This window comes from Thermobia domestica, chromosome 12, assembly GCF_964235325.1.
Source record: "Thermobia domestica chromosome 12, izTheDome1.hap1.1, whole genome shotgun sequence".
NCBI lineage: Eukaryota > Metazoa > Arthropoda > Insecta > Zygentoma > Lepismatidae > Thermobia > Thermobia domestica.
The window spans coordinates 62,873,045-62,888,617 of record NC_137465.1 but is presented as its reverse complement, the minus strand read 5'-3'; the positions used below and the strand labels follow the sequence as shown (position 1 = coordinate 62,888,617).

Genomic DNA, 15,573 nt, shown 5'->3' with positions numbered 1-15,573 from the left:
CCTAAAAAGTTTATAAAGGACTCATTGGAAAAAGAGTGCGTCAGCCAATTTGCACTTTTTCTATCCTACCGAGTATCCAGTTTTCTTTGATTCTTAAATTATTCAATAGTTTCTTTTCAGAATGCAGTAATTAAATATTTCTTTCGTGTTATAATGGAAAAACGAAGATGAAGCGTACTGTTGTCTCTCCATTAAACTTGAAATACCTTTAAAAGCCAAAAATTTCCCAGACAAGAAAACCACAGATAAAATTTATTTTTAAATAGTTTTTTTTTTTTTTTTTTTTTTTTTTTTAATTTTTAATCTGAGCTCTTGCGTCTCTACTCATATCCAACTGCCTTAAAATTCCCATGGATATGACCCGATTTCACATTCAAACAACTGAAAAAAAGTTCCAAACAATGAGAATTTTCAAGTTTCTTAACCTTCATTCCTTGTAGGAATTATGAATTTGCAGACAACTAACTTGCACAATGTACAGATGAGAACTGAACCCACGAAAACTTCTGTCAAATTGAAGGTCTTAGATACAAGATCAGTGCTATTTTCGACTTCAATTAGCCATTTCAACACATCAGATCAAGTGAACATAGTTGTTCATTTGTTTTCAATAGTTGCAATTTGTCCGATATCATCTACCTCATGATATGTACCTTCTGACTGGAATTCTATATTAGCCGCTAATATTATCTTCATATGCTTCAAGCTTCATATGCTTCATATGCTTCATTTGCTACTTCTGCAGTCTCAAATTTCTCACTTATTCGAGTATGAACAAATAGTCTCTTACTATTCTACTTTCGACCAAACTTCTCTTGTAAGAATCTTTAAAATGTTGTATCTATCATCCTTTCGTGTTCCTGCAGAAAGGGATAAATTAGATAAATGTATGTGACAATTGTCTTCTATATTTAACCCCGTCAAGTGTCTCTCGTATAGTTTGCGGTAGTTTATCTTACATTCAGCGATGTGGTGTGAGAGGTGGCTGTAAACCTGGCCCTTATGTACGCACCACAGGCCAAGACTTCGACAAATGAAGTGGCTAACACGGTCTGCACCAGATTTTTAATTTTTGTGCCATGTCACACTGGAATCGTGGATTTCCTGGCTTACTAGGGACGAATTCCACGAAGATCTCAGGCAATACTTTCGTTGATTATCTTGAACAGGGTGAGTGTTTCTGCATGGGTCTCGTTTACATTTACCTGGCCACGATATATTGAGCTGTGGATACTCGTATGGTCAACAACACTGTTTCACTACATTAAATTATGCGTAAAATGTACATGGAGAGGAACCATGATGTATGCTTCTCGTACGAGCACCAATAAGACACTGCAAGCTGACACACTGACAGTGTTGCCAACAACCTCTGAAGAAAATAGGCTAGATGGTCTTCAGAAATAAGCTTTTTTTACGCATAAAATGGCTAGATTTTGAACTGCTAACTTATAACCCACATTGTAGATTTTAAATCCCCTTTTTTGTGTATAGGAATATAAGTGAGTTATAGTAAAATTTAAAATGTTGAATATTATTCGCTAAATACTAACAAACAACATACATGGCTTTAAATTACAATAAAATCCATCAATAACTCATCTGATTTGTAAAAATCAACAGCCATATTATCAGCTGAATAGAAATAAATAAATCGATAACGTCGCTCGTCGCAGCTAGCCGAGGCGCTGGCACTGGATACACCATCATTGGATTGTGGAGTGGTTGTATTTGTGTAGACTGCCACTATTCCAATTTTCAGTAGTACTTCTTTCGGCAGGTCATAGTCCTTAGAAACCCTTCTTATTTCTCCGTACACCCCACGTGAACCATCATGATTGTATTGAAAGTTTTCAAGCTAATTAGATATCCTCTTTGTTTCCTTTAATACATGAAAGCAATCTCTGTTGCTTGAAGAACCGAACCATTTACTAAATTTCTATTAGAAAACTTTCATTCTTTGAATGAAATGAGAATATTAAAATAATTAAAAAGTAGCAAATGAGGTCGTTACGGGAGCAACATTAAAATTCTTTCTGAGTCAATAAGTATTGTTAAATAGTTGTAAATCTGTGGGTGCGGAGAGAGAAGAAGAATGAAAAACAAGTGTTTATTGCATAATAAAACACCCTTTATCTAGAGAAATCGATTGATACGATAATATATAATGACAAATGGGCTAATTTTAAAAAATTACACTTCATTTTCAAAGAAAAAATATTTTTAGAATTAATTTAACGGCTAATAAAATATCCAAAAATGGCAAAAGAGTTTCATAAAATAAGCTATATTTAAAGCTATAAGCATTTTGTAGATTTGTATGGCTATATGCCTCTCCAAATAGGCTAGATTTAACCAAAAATAGGCTAAATTGGCAACACTGCACACTGATAATGACGCCAGTTTGATGCCTCTGGCGCAACTTTACAGATAACAACAGTGTTGCCAAATTGGTCGGGTATAAACTAATAAACCTTCTGTACAGCATTTGGCATGAAATAATTTTTCATTAATTAAATTGAGTAATTTGACGTAATTGGTTTTATATTTACAGATGACTTATCATGGCCAAACAATAGAGACTTACTCGAATTGTACTATATTATTATGATTATTATTAGTATTATTTATTTATTTATTATAATAGACTAGGCTTAAGACGTTAGCCTAGTTTATTGAACTTTTGTTTATGACTGTTTTACGCCACTAATTCCTTTTTTTATTTATTTAATATTAAGTACCTTGAGCACTATTCTTCCTAACTCTTTGAAGTTGTCGTTATAAATATAAGCCTAAGCTAGAATTCTAATTTTCATAAATAAATCGAATGTGAATACCGGCAAATAGAAAATTACGTATGTTATCAAAGTACTTTTAATTTAGACGAAAAAGACATAGAGCTATAAAAACGTATGTAAAGTATAGTATGTATTCGATCTTCACATTTTATTGTATTTCTTTTGCAGCTGTTTGTCGAGAACCATGTTTAAATGGAGGGAGATGTATTGGTCCGGATCGCTGTGCTTGTGTGTACGGATTCACGGGAAGAAGATGCGAAGCAGGTAATCATAACATTACGTACATAATAGCGCTTTATAAAATCGAATTTTGTATTATGAAACTTAAATAACTGAAAGTGCTTATGTAATACTACATGGTTAGGCATGATTAGACGAGTACCAATGATTCATTTTAGGATTATTATGTATTTCAAATTGCTTAGCTTAATAGGTATTATGAGATCCCTATAATAAACGCGGTGTATTCCAAATCTCATAACTCTCCTGCAATTAAATTCTATTAATTTTATTGGCTAATAGCGTTGATTACACGCTTCGCTGAGTTGAAATAAAAACTCAAAACTCAACTCCATATGTCACGTGTTTGGTAAAAAATAACAGCAAAAATTGTGGGCTGAATTTGGATTTAAACGGCATCGGAAGTGTCATTCTTCATTTCAGCGACCCCGAAAACTATGGATTCGACACTAATATCGGTCAATTTCGGTCATTTTTAAATATCTCCCACTATCCCTTCCCTAAGTTGCATCGTCAAAGCGAAATGACAAAAAACATCCTAGCCTAAACCTCATTTATATGGAAAATTTGATCGAGATCAGTCGGGTGGTTCAAGTGGTGTGAAGTCACAAACGTAGTCACTTTTATTTTTATATATAGATAATTCTTGGGATGAAAAGCAATTGAAGTTTGTATTAACAGCATGAAATTCTATTTATCATTTCTATTGGCTATAATTCTTAATATGGAAAGTAGTTTAGGTGGGTAATGTCATGTACTTCAACATGTGATTATAATCTTGCTACGTTGGAAGAATCAATTTAATACGTTGGAATATATTGTAAAGCAAACTGTGGAATTAACAACACATTTTCAGAAATCGCAAGTAACAAAATTCTTCAAATTATTGTTTACCAAGACTCAATTTTCTTCTAGGTTACTTGAAGATTTTCAAATAACGAAAAAAAAAGTAGGAGATTTATTTTTATGTATCATGTATAATTTTTAATACATTTGATGTTCATGAGAAGCTCGAATACTATTGGACATGGATACCGAAATTTTTTAGCCTAGGGGCATTTGACTATTTCCATAATTCCCAGTAAATATAATTAAATACTTGCAATTCTATATGAAAAACATTCTACTGCATTAAGTTTGAAAAATGAGCGTGGTTTTGTTCTGAGAATTCGATTGCAATTTAAGTTAACTCACTAAACTAGGGTTTATTTAACCTTATGTACATAGCTCTGTATTACCAAGTCTAGATGGTACAAAAAAGTGTAATTGTTTTGGGAAAGAAGAGCTTTCTTCCTTTCTTTCTTTCTTTTCTGGTTTCAATAGTAAGGAAATTCAATTCATTTATGTTATCGTGTAGAAACATTGGTCAATTAATATTTTTAAAAAAGTTTTGCTTTCTAAATATTATTTTGTATAACAAAGCTAACTCTTATATATCATGTTTTCTTACAGATTATCGAACAGGGCCGTGTTTTACAAAAGTAAAAAACGAAATGTGCCAAGGTCAATTACCAGGAGTTGTCTGCACGAAGCAAATGTGTTGTGCAACTGTAGGAAAGGCTTGGGGTCATCCTTGTGAACAGTGCCCTACGCGGTTAGATTGTGATGAAGGATTTCTCAAAAACATTCATAGTGGTCAATGCACAGGTTGGTACTGTTTTCTGGTTTTCTAATACTTAATTCATTTTTTTGCATTGTGAAATTCTATTATCATATTTTGGTAACTGATATGTACAAGTCTGTCTTGATTTGAGCGAGCTGTGGATGGATGTAGAACTTACACAAACATGCAATTGGCCAAACAGGGTGTCCGAGAAGTCCCTGTACCCCAAGGTTTAAGTATCATAGAGAACAATGTCAATGTGAGTTTGGTTGTAGTATTGATAGCACTGCTTTCCTGGTCACAGATGGCACTGCCTGGTACCGCTGTATTCAAGGTCACGTGAAGTTTTTCAGTTGTGAAGCCATACATATTTTTCCATTTATTATTTTTTTCTATTACAGTTATATACTGTCCATATGGATTATACGTGGCTTTCATAATTTATTATGTTAAAACATTGAACTTTTTACCATATCAAGGTTAATACGACAGTTTTAGTTTCGCAATATCTTTTGAGAGATGTTAACTGAAACAACTAATATTTTTAATGCCAAATCTTCTTAAAGGTATATTTAATTAACTTCAAAGAGTGAAAAGTATGAGTGAAATAGAGATCATTTCATTTGACGCAGCAAAAGTTTCAATGGATACCACCATAACATCTTTATGTTTGAAACGGTTTAAAATAACGAATAATGATTCTTCAAATCAATGGGTTCAAAATCATATTACTAGGTGAATTTATGTCACTGTACTTAAGGGATTTAATAATCTGTTATTCTTCATAAATGAAGCACGGAACTATAAGTTAATTTGAATTAAGGGCACTTTTATTGTTGAAAAAAATATAGACTGCTAGTTGAAGTTTAATTCCCACTACAAAAAAGATACCAATTTAGAATAATATCAACTTTTAAAGTGGAAAAGAAGGAAACTTATTTAACTTAGGAATGATTCACATTTTTAGGTGTGCACACATTGCGTCACAACACCAAGTGCGTCATTAAATTTAGAAGGAGAAATAAATAAATAAAGTAGTTGCAAACATCTGAATCAAATAAAAATGTTTATAGTAGTATATAGTTTATACAAGAACAACACATACTAATCAAGAACTACCGGTAGACGTGGGGAGACCGTAGTTCAGAAGCATTGACTAAATTTAAAAATATGTATTGCTTTTTTTAGAAAACATGTCAGGAAAATTGGGAAGGGAGAGAGGGGAACATCATGAACCATGGGGATGAGTACTCTGCCTTTATTTGTAAATCATTTCTGAACATTATCCTTAATGATGCTTGATTCATTAGTATTTTCTTTATTTCTAAGAACATGTAGTTTGTAAGTGAATAATAATACAATATTGGAAAACACATTGACAAACAATTTTTTTTGTTTCGACGTTTAAGTTTCGATTAAGCAAAATCAAACCCAAAATTTTAAAACATATAATAACATAGATTATATCCAATAGTTCATTTCTCGTAGTTATTAATATACCTGTCAAAGTTTAAAGCTGAATAAAGGGATAATGGTCAAGTATATTTTAAACCAATCAGATCAGCTACAACTGTTGAATACCAAAATTGAATGTATTTTAATAGTGATCTAGCAAGAGGAGTTTAATAATATGAATTTCCATACTTTGTTAAATTTGTTGTATTCAGTGGTATTACTTTAGCTTCGTTCTAAACTACTAACACATCCAAAAAGATTAATCTTCTAAATCTAGTAGAAATGAAAAGAAGAATTGTTCCTTAATTTTCAAGTTACTATGACCCCAAATTATTGTTATGTTTTCGTGAAATAGAGCAATATTTATTCAAATGAGTAATGAAATTCAATATGATGTAAGATATTGAATATATTGTTACAAATTAATATTAAACAGTTTTCTGAAGGTCATTGTAACGCCTAGTCTGTGCGTTGAATTTGTCTTTCTTGAAAATTTCCTCCCGTATTTTCCGTTACAATTTCTGTGCAATTCTTTCAGTAACTCCGTGCACTATGTATCGAGATCTATTGAATTGCTCCTAATGGTGTTTCCATGAATTTGTCTCTCTTTTAATGACCTAACTCTGACTTCTAAGGTTTTATAATGGTCAATCCAGATAATTACCCCCCTTGTTCAGAAAACACCCTCCCAAAGCATTTTTAATAAATTCATTAAAAGAATAGTTTACTTAAAGCCAACTCTTCCTTTGGTTAGTACTAAGTGAACCTGTGATACCACAGAAAAGAGTTACTCCAATATATTGAATAGGATGAAGAACAGTTTTGTATCGTATTATGCAAGTTTTCTTAAAAATGTTCATTCTTTTAATTTTTATCAATAACATTCACAGAAAGAAAACTACACAAAATTTGCTTCAATTATGATCCATTTGTTAGTATTGAAAAACGCACACAAATAATTATGTGCATTATTACTTTTAAATTACCCGTAAAATAAGTAATGAACGAACAAATGGCTTCATCAATAAAGATTGTACTACAATATTTTATAGGTAATAACTCCTTTGTAGTTTTATTGTGTTTGAGTTTAAGTAAATAAAAATGCAAAGCGGTTATCGTATAATTACGATATTTTAATAATAATAATAATAATAATAATAATAATAATAATAATAATAATAATACAAACTTCGCTGCGCGTGGCAAAGAGCAAGTTATGCGGAAGAGGCAGAAAAGGACGATTTTCCACTTGAATTTATCATCATTTCAAGGCTTGTTGTGGCCTTGTTAGTCGGCAAATATTTTGCTAATGGATAAAACATACACTCATAACATAGCCGACATTGCTGAGTTATTTTTGCACATGAAGTTCACTCCTCTTTGAAAAAAAAGTATCATGGTGTAGAAAGTAGTTTAAAAATACGATTGACTGAAGAACACCTTAGATATTATAAGCTTCTACTTCATCTTCTGAGTAGCTGAACAGTTGGCAGTAAAGTTCGTTTTCAAAAAGACCTAGTCAGTTCTTTGAATAACTAAATCAATGACAGAAATAAGTTATAAATACGTTTAACCATACAAAACACCATATAAATAAGTTTAAAGATTTAATAGTCTATCTTTTTATGCCGACTATTAAAATATTGTAACTGTTTTTCTAGAGGATATGCAACATATTTCGATTTATTGGAGTTCTCCATCCGTTATGCCTACTAAAATACATAAATGGTTTATTTCGTACATCTTTTATCATATGAATGTATATTGTAAAACTTGTCAACAGTTTAAAACTTGTCACAGATATAAAATAAAAATTTCAGATACTACTCCTATTGACTGTTAAACTTTAAATCACAGACTTTAACTACACTGTAAAATATATTCTTTGTGATATATATTATATATATATATATATATATATATATATATATATATATATATATATACACTCTTGTAATATTACATATAAATGTATAATTTTTCTTTCTATTTTTAAGATTTCCTGTCATTGTATTATGCAGTGATGTGTCATTATATGTTAAATGGCTTTAATTTAAACTTACGTGTAGTGAGTGACCTCAACTAGCCAAGTGGCCAGATCATATGTTTCCTGTATGCGTCATCCCGAGTTCAATCGCTCCATGAAAGCACGAGTGGTTCAAATCTCATATTGAACTCTAGGTCTACATTCCAATTTGATTTGGTGTTGGAAAAGAACATTAAAATCGTAACAAACAATAAATCAGGTTATGTGTTTGTCGTATGTCGTTAAATTTGAAAAGAAAGAATCTCACTAGATTGCGAGCGGTGATAATATTTAGAAAGAAAGGTAAGCAAAAGACTACTACACACCGCAAAAAGACAATTTATTCTTCTAGAAAGCATTTTCGGAAAACCTGTTTCCATCTTCGGCCTAGACACAATTCGAAAAGTATTTAAAGCATGGGGGAAAAATGTGGATAGGTAAAAATGGTTAAAAGAATTTAAAATATGCGAAGACAAATCTTCTTGTTGAAAATGAACAAATATTAATAAATCATCAATATTTATTAATGATTTATTAATATTAAATAAATCATTCATATTTGTTTATTTTCGACATAGCTTAATTTCTATCATTTATAAATAATGCGTTACAACTGCTTATGCTTTTATGTGTATATTTTCTATTGTATTTTGTTTTAGCTGTATGGATGTTTAAAAAAAATTGAGAGAAGGAACATGATGTTAAAAATCTGCATTACAAATGACTAATCTTTAACTTTCCTTTTAATAGATATTGACGAGTGTGAGGCAATTCCTAGTCTATGCGAAGGAGGTCGCTGTGTGAATACGATAGGTTCCTTTAGATGTGAGTGTCCAGAGGGCCAAGAGAGGAATCCAGAGACAAATCAATGTGAAGACAGGGATGAGTGTCAGGATGCAGATGTATGCGAAAATGGTCGTTGCGTCAACACAGATGGCGGATACTATTGTGTGTGCGAACGAGGATTTATTCCAAGCCAAGACAGGAAGAGGTGCATTGGTAGGCTTTTAACTATATGAGTAGATATAAAAGTTACATGTAACTTGGAACGTGCATTAATTTCAAATATTTAAAAGATTTTTTCTGCTGTATAATTATGAAACAAAAGTATAGCAATTTGCTTTCCGTAATAAAACATTTAAAAATTTATGAACTTTATAAGATATTCTAAACCTTACTATTTTCAAATTGTACTGTCCAAATTATCGCTAGAAATTATCGCCGTTCTCCGACTTACTAGCACCATGTTCCTTTCTAAAGAAATGAAAGATTTGTTCCAAATTCCTAGTTAACGCTAGGAGTATTTTTTAAAAAAAGAACCCAGTAATCAGTAATCGAAAACGAACGGAGAAAGCACTTACAGTGTTATTTCAAAAAATAAAATTCATAAATGAAAACTAAAGTACATAACTAGAAATTACCATATGAGAAGTCATTTCATAGCATGAAATAATAATAATAACCATAAATACTTAAGCATAACTGCGTGGGTAGATATTGTAGGTCAATTTCTGTATTTTTGTGGTAAGATTCCATAGTTTATATGGAGTGCGACTCAGGGATAATTACCATATGAAAACGTATAGTAATTCCTTAAATACGTCCTTTTTATTTGAAAATTAATGATAAACATAGCTTATGAACTAAAGTGGAATAGAAATAATTGATTGCCATTAGTTGTTGAGTATAATTTTGTACGTTACTTCTTTCGTTATTCAGATATTTTGATGAGGATTTGTTCTTTTCTGGGAATTTCAATTTAGCCCGAATTTCCTGATTCCCTTAAAGAAAAGTTGTTCCTGGCTATCGAAATTATTGATTCGTGTCGTTGATATAGAACTTAATCTGTTAATCCAGATTATTTTAGGTTATGGCTCAAAATTATTGTTATTTCTTTGCTTAGACTTATTTTAGATAAAACGAAGTGTTTTAAGCTTGTATTCTTAATTCATTATTTTACCCGTCTCCCTTAGCCTAAAGGGCATAACCGTGGGACGTTGAACTAAAGATTTCATTTCATTTTCGTTTTTTCATTATTTCACTTTACAGGTTTTATTAATAGAAAGCTCTTCTTTTGTATCACAGGAAATCTAATTCGCAATTAAATTTTCAGTGCTACGTATGCGTAGATATAGTAGGTTAGATAGTTTTACTCGAGTTTGTTTATTACAAGTAAATAATTATCTCATCTTATTGGGGTTGTTAATAAATTGTTAATTGTTTTATAATCCAAATAGAAGATTACTTTGTTAATGAGAAATGCACATCTTGAAACTTTTTAAAGTTCACCATTGTACACCATTGCATAATTTTATGTAATTGACTGTCATAATTGATTTTGTAAATTCCGGTCACAAGTTGTTATTACATTGTTATATAAAATTAATATTCATTATTTATATAATATTACCTAATTAATTTAAAATTTAAAATATTTTTATATAAATGAATAATTTTATTCCACCTTCCCTTCTTTCTTAATCATCGCATACTTAATCACACGAGGATTGTCTTCAACAGCCTATTTGACTTTTACATACAAAGTAAAAGCACTATTTTGTTTCATTGTATTAAGGATCACCCAAAGAGAAGATTACTTTATAAATGAGAAAATGTACACCTTGAGATCTTTTAAAGTCCACCATTGTACGCCATGACATAATTTTAATTATATGTCATAACCCGTCATAATTAATTTTATGAGTCCTCGTAACTTGTGATTATAATGTTGTAAAGAATTAGCATTCAACATTTACATAATACTAATTAAATGATTTCAAATTAACAGTATGTTCTACAATTATAATTGTATAATTTAAGCTTCCCTTCTTCTTTAAATCATCGCATACTTACATTACAGGAGGATTGTCTACAACTATCCATTTGACTTTCATATCCAAAGTAAAAGAACTATTTTGATTATAGCCAATATTTAAATAAAACAAATATATTATCTAGAAAGTCTTATTAATTTTTGTAGATTTTAAAATTGTATTAAATTTCAGAAGGAAAAAATCGCAATAAGCATTCTTGATGTCGAAAAAAAAAGTAACCTAAATTCTTAGTGATATATTTCAGATTTTAAGCTTGTAGAGAAGGTTACAAAAAGCCGATACGCAACTAACTTATTGAAAATATTGTTCTAGGTTAGTTTAACTTTTTTATAAAAATATATGCAATGTTAATGTTTATACAAGAGAGAGAGTATACATTAAGTTGTACGTCATTGCTATGATGAGTTTTATGTTACTTAATGTATATGTTGTTTTATGCTTTTAAATTTCACAAGAAATAAGCATTAAATGAAGTAGTTAAGCTTTGTTTCCTAATTTATCTTTTATTCTTTTGCATAATTAAATAAATAGATAAACTAATATGAAACATAATTTGCATAAAATTATTATCTTGTAGATGCAAGACAGGGGAACTGTTACACATCTATAAGTAGAAGCGGCCAATGCAGAAACAGGCTGTCTGTGAGACTGTCGAAGAAAGACTGTTGTTGTGGGATGAATATGGGTAAAGGATGGGGAGACGATTGTGATATTTGTCCTACTCCGGGTACAGGTAAGAACTATTTTTCTACTGGTTCTATACACCCATTTAAATCTTAATTTTAATTTAGCCTAATATTAGGTAACTAGGACAATGAAATACGTGTATGTGAATTTTTCATGTCTTTACTGTAAATTAAAATTTTAAAATCAGGTTGATGATTACTCCTACTTCACTTTTGTGCTCGTTCAGATGAACTTTCATGTATTCTGTAGACATAGAAAATCTTTTTAAATTATGTGAATATATTCAATTGTAGATACTAGTTGGGTATTTCATCACTCCCGATCAACCGACTTACAGTGACAGAAAATAATAAGTATCCTTATCAAAAGTTTTGTTGTTTTCTTAAGAAGTTATACGCACTTTTTTTTTTCTTTTAAAATATGGCAACAGTCAATTTTAAGCATCATTGCATGGCTGAGACTCTGCATCAGACAATTTTAACCATCACGCGTGACTTATATTTTTTTCGCGTTATGTATACATCATTTTGTTTCTGTATAGAAAACACTAGTCTCAACTATAACTCTAACTTGCTGGTATTTTCCCACAAAATGCTGATGTTATAGTATTAATATAATTATGATCATAGTAGTATTTCATATTGTCCTATCAATTCACTAAATAAAATGCGTTTCCTTTTTGTTTTTAGACGATTACACTAAGTTGTGCGTAGAACCTAACCAGATATTGCAAATTAATGAATGTATCCTGCGACCGAATATCTGTGGTAATGGTCATTGCATTGATACTCCTGATGGCTACAGGTGTAACTGTTACACTGGATATAGCAAAGGGCAGAATGAAGTATGTGAAGGTTGGTTTTTCATATTTTAAATTTATTAGAAAACTTAAAATTGTTAGATAGCATAAGAAAAAATAATACAATTTGTTTTAAGTATGGGACGTAAATCCTTGAGATTCACACATGATATTCGTAAATTGTAATAGATCTGCTGTATAACAGCTTGATCAATTCTGATTCTTCTAGATATCTTATGTTCAGAAAGCTTTGCAAGAGAATAATATTATAAGCTATTTAAAATAAAGTTCAAGACCAGAATTGTAAGAAAGAAATATATTGAAATATATTGAAATTCAATATATCTCTGAATGAAGCATATACATTTCAAAAAGAGTGACTAGTTACAAAATACGAGATCAAATAATCAAATCAAATATACTACCAATATTAGCAATATTCTCTATTAAACAATTGTGGATTTTATTTTCCTTTATGTTCTTATCCTGCTTTTGTGTGAGGAAATTACAAGTTACGAGAGTCATTTTACGAAAATGTGTACATTCTTGTTTTCGAGTCCTAAGATCTGAAGATTGACACAGAAATTCTAAGCTTTCTCACTGTCATTGGAATCCTTGATTAATCACAATAAAGTTTTTATACAATGAACAATTACTTGGGGTTCCACGAAAGCACTTTTAAAATCATATCATAAAATAGAAAAGTTGTATATCTTCTCGAAATATAGTAATTTGAGGAAATTCGATGAGGAATGTGAAAATTCGATACACAGGAAAATTACGCTTTGAGCATGTTATATTGACCGAAGTGACACTAAGTAAAGTTTACTTTTGAATCAGCTATTTTTTATCTTTGATTTCTTGTTACAATCAGACTATATAGGACTTTGTAAGGACTGCATATTTATTTAAGCATGTAAATGTGATAGTAATCTAAATAAATGTGTTGAAACGTTATTACAATAGATAATTGAATGACTTTTAACAATTCAGTGCATAAGCGTATTTGCATAAAACAACCATCTCGAATTGTGACACCGTTAATATCTGCTTATTCGTTTACCATATGTTAGTACGGTACATACAAATAAATAAATGAAAAGTAATGTCAAGTATAAATTAATTTATTAACATAAGAAAAGTGTGATGTTGATACGAGGGATAAATCATGACAGTTTTTTCTCCAACACGAAAAATCGACGATAGATATTGCGAAGTATACGACATGTATTACCGAGTAGTGTCAGCAAAGGAAGGCTGGATGTAGGAAGCCCTCGTAGTAAAGAAGTAGAACACAGACAACCGGGCAATATTGGTTTATTATGGCATGAGCAGAAGTTACACAAAACTACTTACAGAGAGTTACGAATCCTTTACAGTACGAGTTTCTCTGGTTATCCACATTGTTTAGCAGTCTTCGGAATATTCTCTAAGTTAATCGAAAATTCGTTGCCAGCAATAATGAAGGCACTGAATATAATTTGCTGCATGTAATTCATTAACGTGAGACATCTTGCGTCGAAATGCTGCCAAAATATCTGTTTTGTGAGAAAAATGTTCCCGACGCAATACCTGTTTCACTTTGGGAATGAGTCATAATTACATAGACTGAGATCAGGTGAATATTGCGATTGTAGAAACACTTCTCAACCCTCAACTGCTGTAAAAGACACTTGACACTGTCTGCTGTGTGAGCTTTCGCGTTATCGTTGTTCAAAAGTTCTGACTCTTCGGTGCATATTGCACGGTGCAACTGTGACACAAAAAGATGTCTGTGGGCATTCACAGAGTTCCCCTCACGTACTGGATGACACACAAGAACACCTTGACAACCATGTGTCGGGATGACCATAACCTTTGTTGGTGAAGAGGTTTGTCGAACTTGAAGAGTTTTGTCGAGCTTATAGTTTCGTTATGTTCCCGTAGTGGCCCAGGATAATGTCATTCACTGGACTGTCACTTGAGTTAGGGTTCATACGCATGTGCTCATGTTCTATTCACGGCAATGATGCGATTCATTGCTATCTCCTTTTTTCTGCAATCTTTCCAGATTGATGCGACGTGCTTCATAACGAGTCCTCTTCTGTACCTCACTTAACCCACTTTGCACGAACTTTCCTCTTATTCAGGTCCTCTCGTAAAATGCAGTGCACTGTCTTTACCAAAATTTCTGTTTCCTCTCCTCGCAAGTGTCCAGTGCTTATTATCACTTAATCACTCCGTACATCTTTGTCCGCGGACATAGAACCCCACTGCGCAACATTTCGGCAGTTGTTAATCTACCTACTTTGAATGTTTGTGTCCACCTCTTCACTGCTTGATAGGACAAAGTACGTGCACTTAGTATTTCCTGTGGCATTCGTGTGCATTTCTGCTACGGAAAAATGACATTTTCACATACAAATGTTGTTTACCGTTGGTGACCTTCATTCCTGACCACTGTCGCTCCCCAGCTGAACTTCGAAGTGTCCTTAAACCAGAAGCTCTGCTCACATACACAATTTGCTAGCTCTACTTGGTAGTACTCTATCGTCGGCTTTTCGTGTTACCCTCCATTCGCGAGAAAAAGAAATATTGCCATGACTTATGACTTATCCCTCGTATATATTTGTATATTTTAAGATAAGTTATAGATAATTATCGAAATTGAAAATAGTACTTACGTAATAAAAGAAAAATATATTTCAGAGATTTTTTCGTCCATTATCTATTATGTTAGATAGGGATGCGCACGAGACAAGATTTGAGACTGTCTCGACTCGAAAATGTGCTGTAAAAGTGATGTCTCGACTCGAAAAATATATATTTTTCTATTGGAAGAGCTGTGTCTCGACTCGAATTTTGTCAGGAAAATTCTGTCTCGACTCGACTTGAACGCATCCCTAATGTTAGAAGGTCTTGTTTGCACTCAGTTGATCATATCCGTATCATATTCTGTGATTTTCGAAATGAGCTTTAAAGTTTACTTTCATTTGTAGTTTTATACAGTACATGATATTCGTAATTCTTTTTATTTGTAAGATAGTACCGTGGTTACTTATCTGTAAAAAGAACAATTAATATTACTGAGTTAATTGTTATAACAACATTGTTTAATTGAACTTGCAGTGTTTAAACATTTCTCAGTTGGT

At 31.6% G+C, this 15,573-nt stretch overlaps 1 protein-coding gene across 1 annotated transcript in view; it reads left to right on the top strand.

The window, feature by feature from the left end:
• The window catches only part of LOC145666486 (fibrillin-2-like), a gene marked incomplete in the record, with an annotated part of 450,634 nt that overhangs the window by 236,127 nt on the left and 198,934 nt on the right, over positions 1-15,573 (top strand). Inside the window, 5 exon segments of the mRNA XM_081733749.1 lie at positions 2,967-3,062; positions 4,491-4,685; positions 8,873-9,121; positions 11,534-11,689; positions 12,333-12,497. Coding sequence (XP_081589875.1) covers positions 2,967-3,062; positions 4,491-4,685; positions 8,873-9,121; positions 11,534-11,689; positions 12,333-12,497 — 861 coding nt within the window.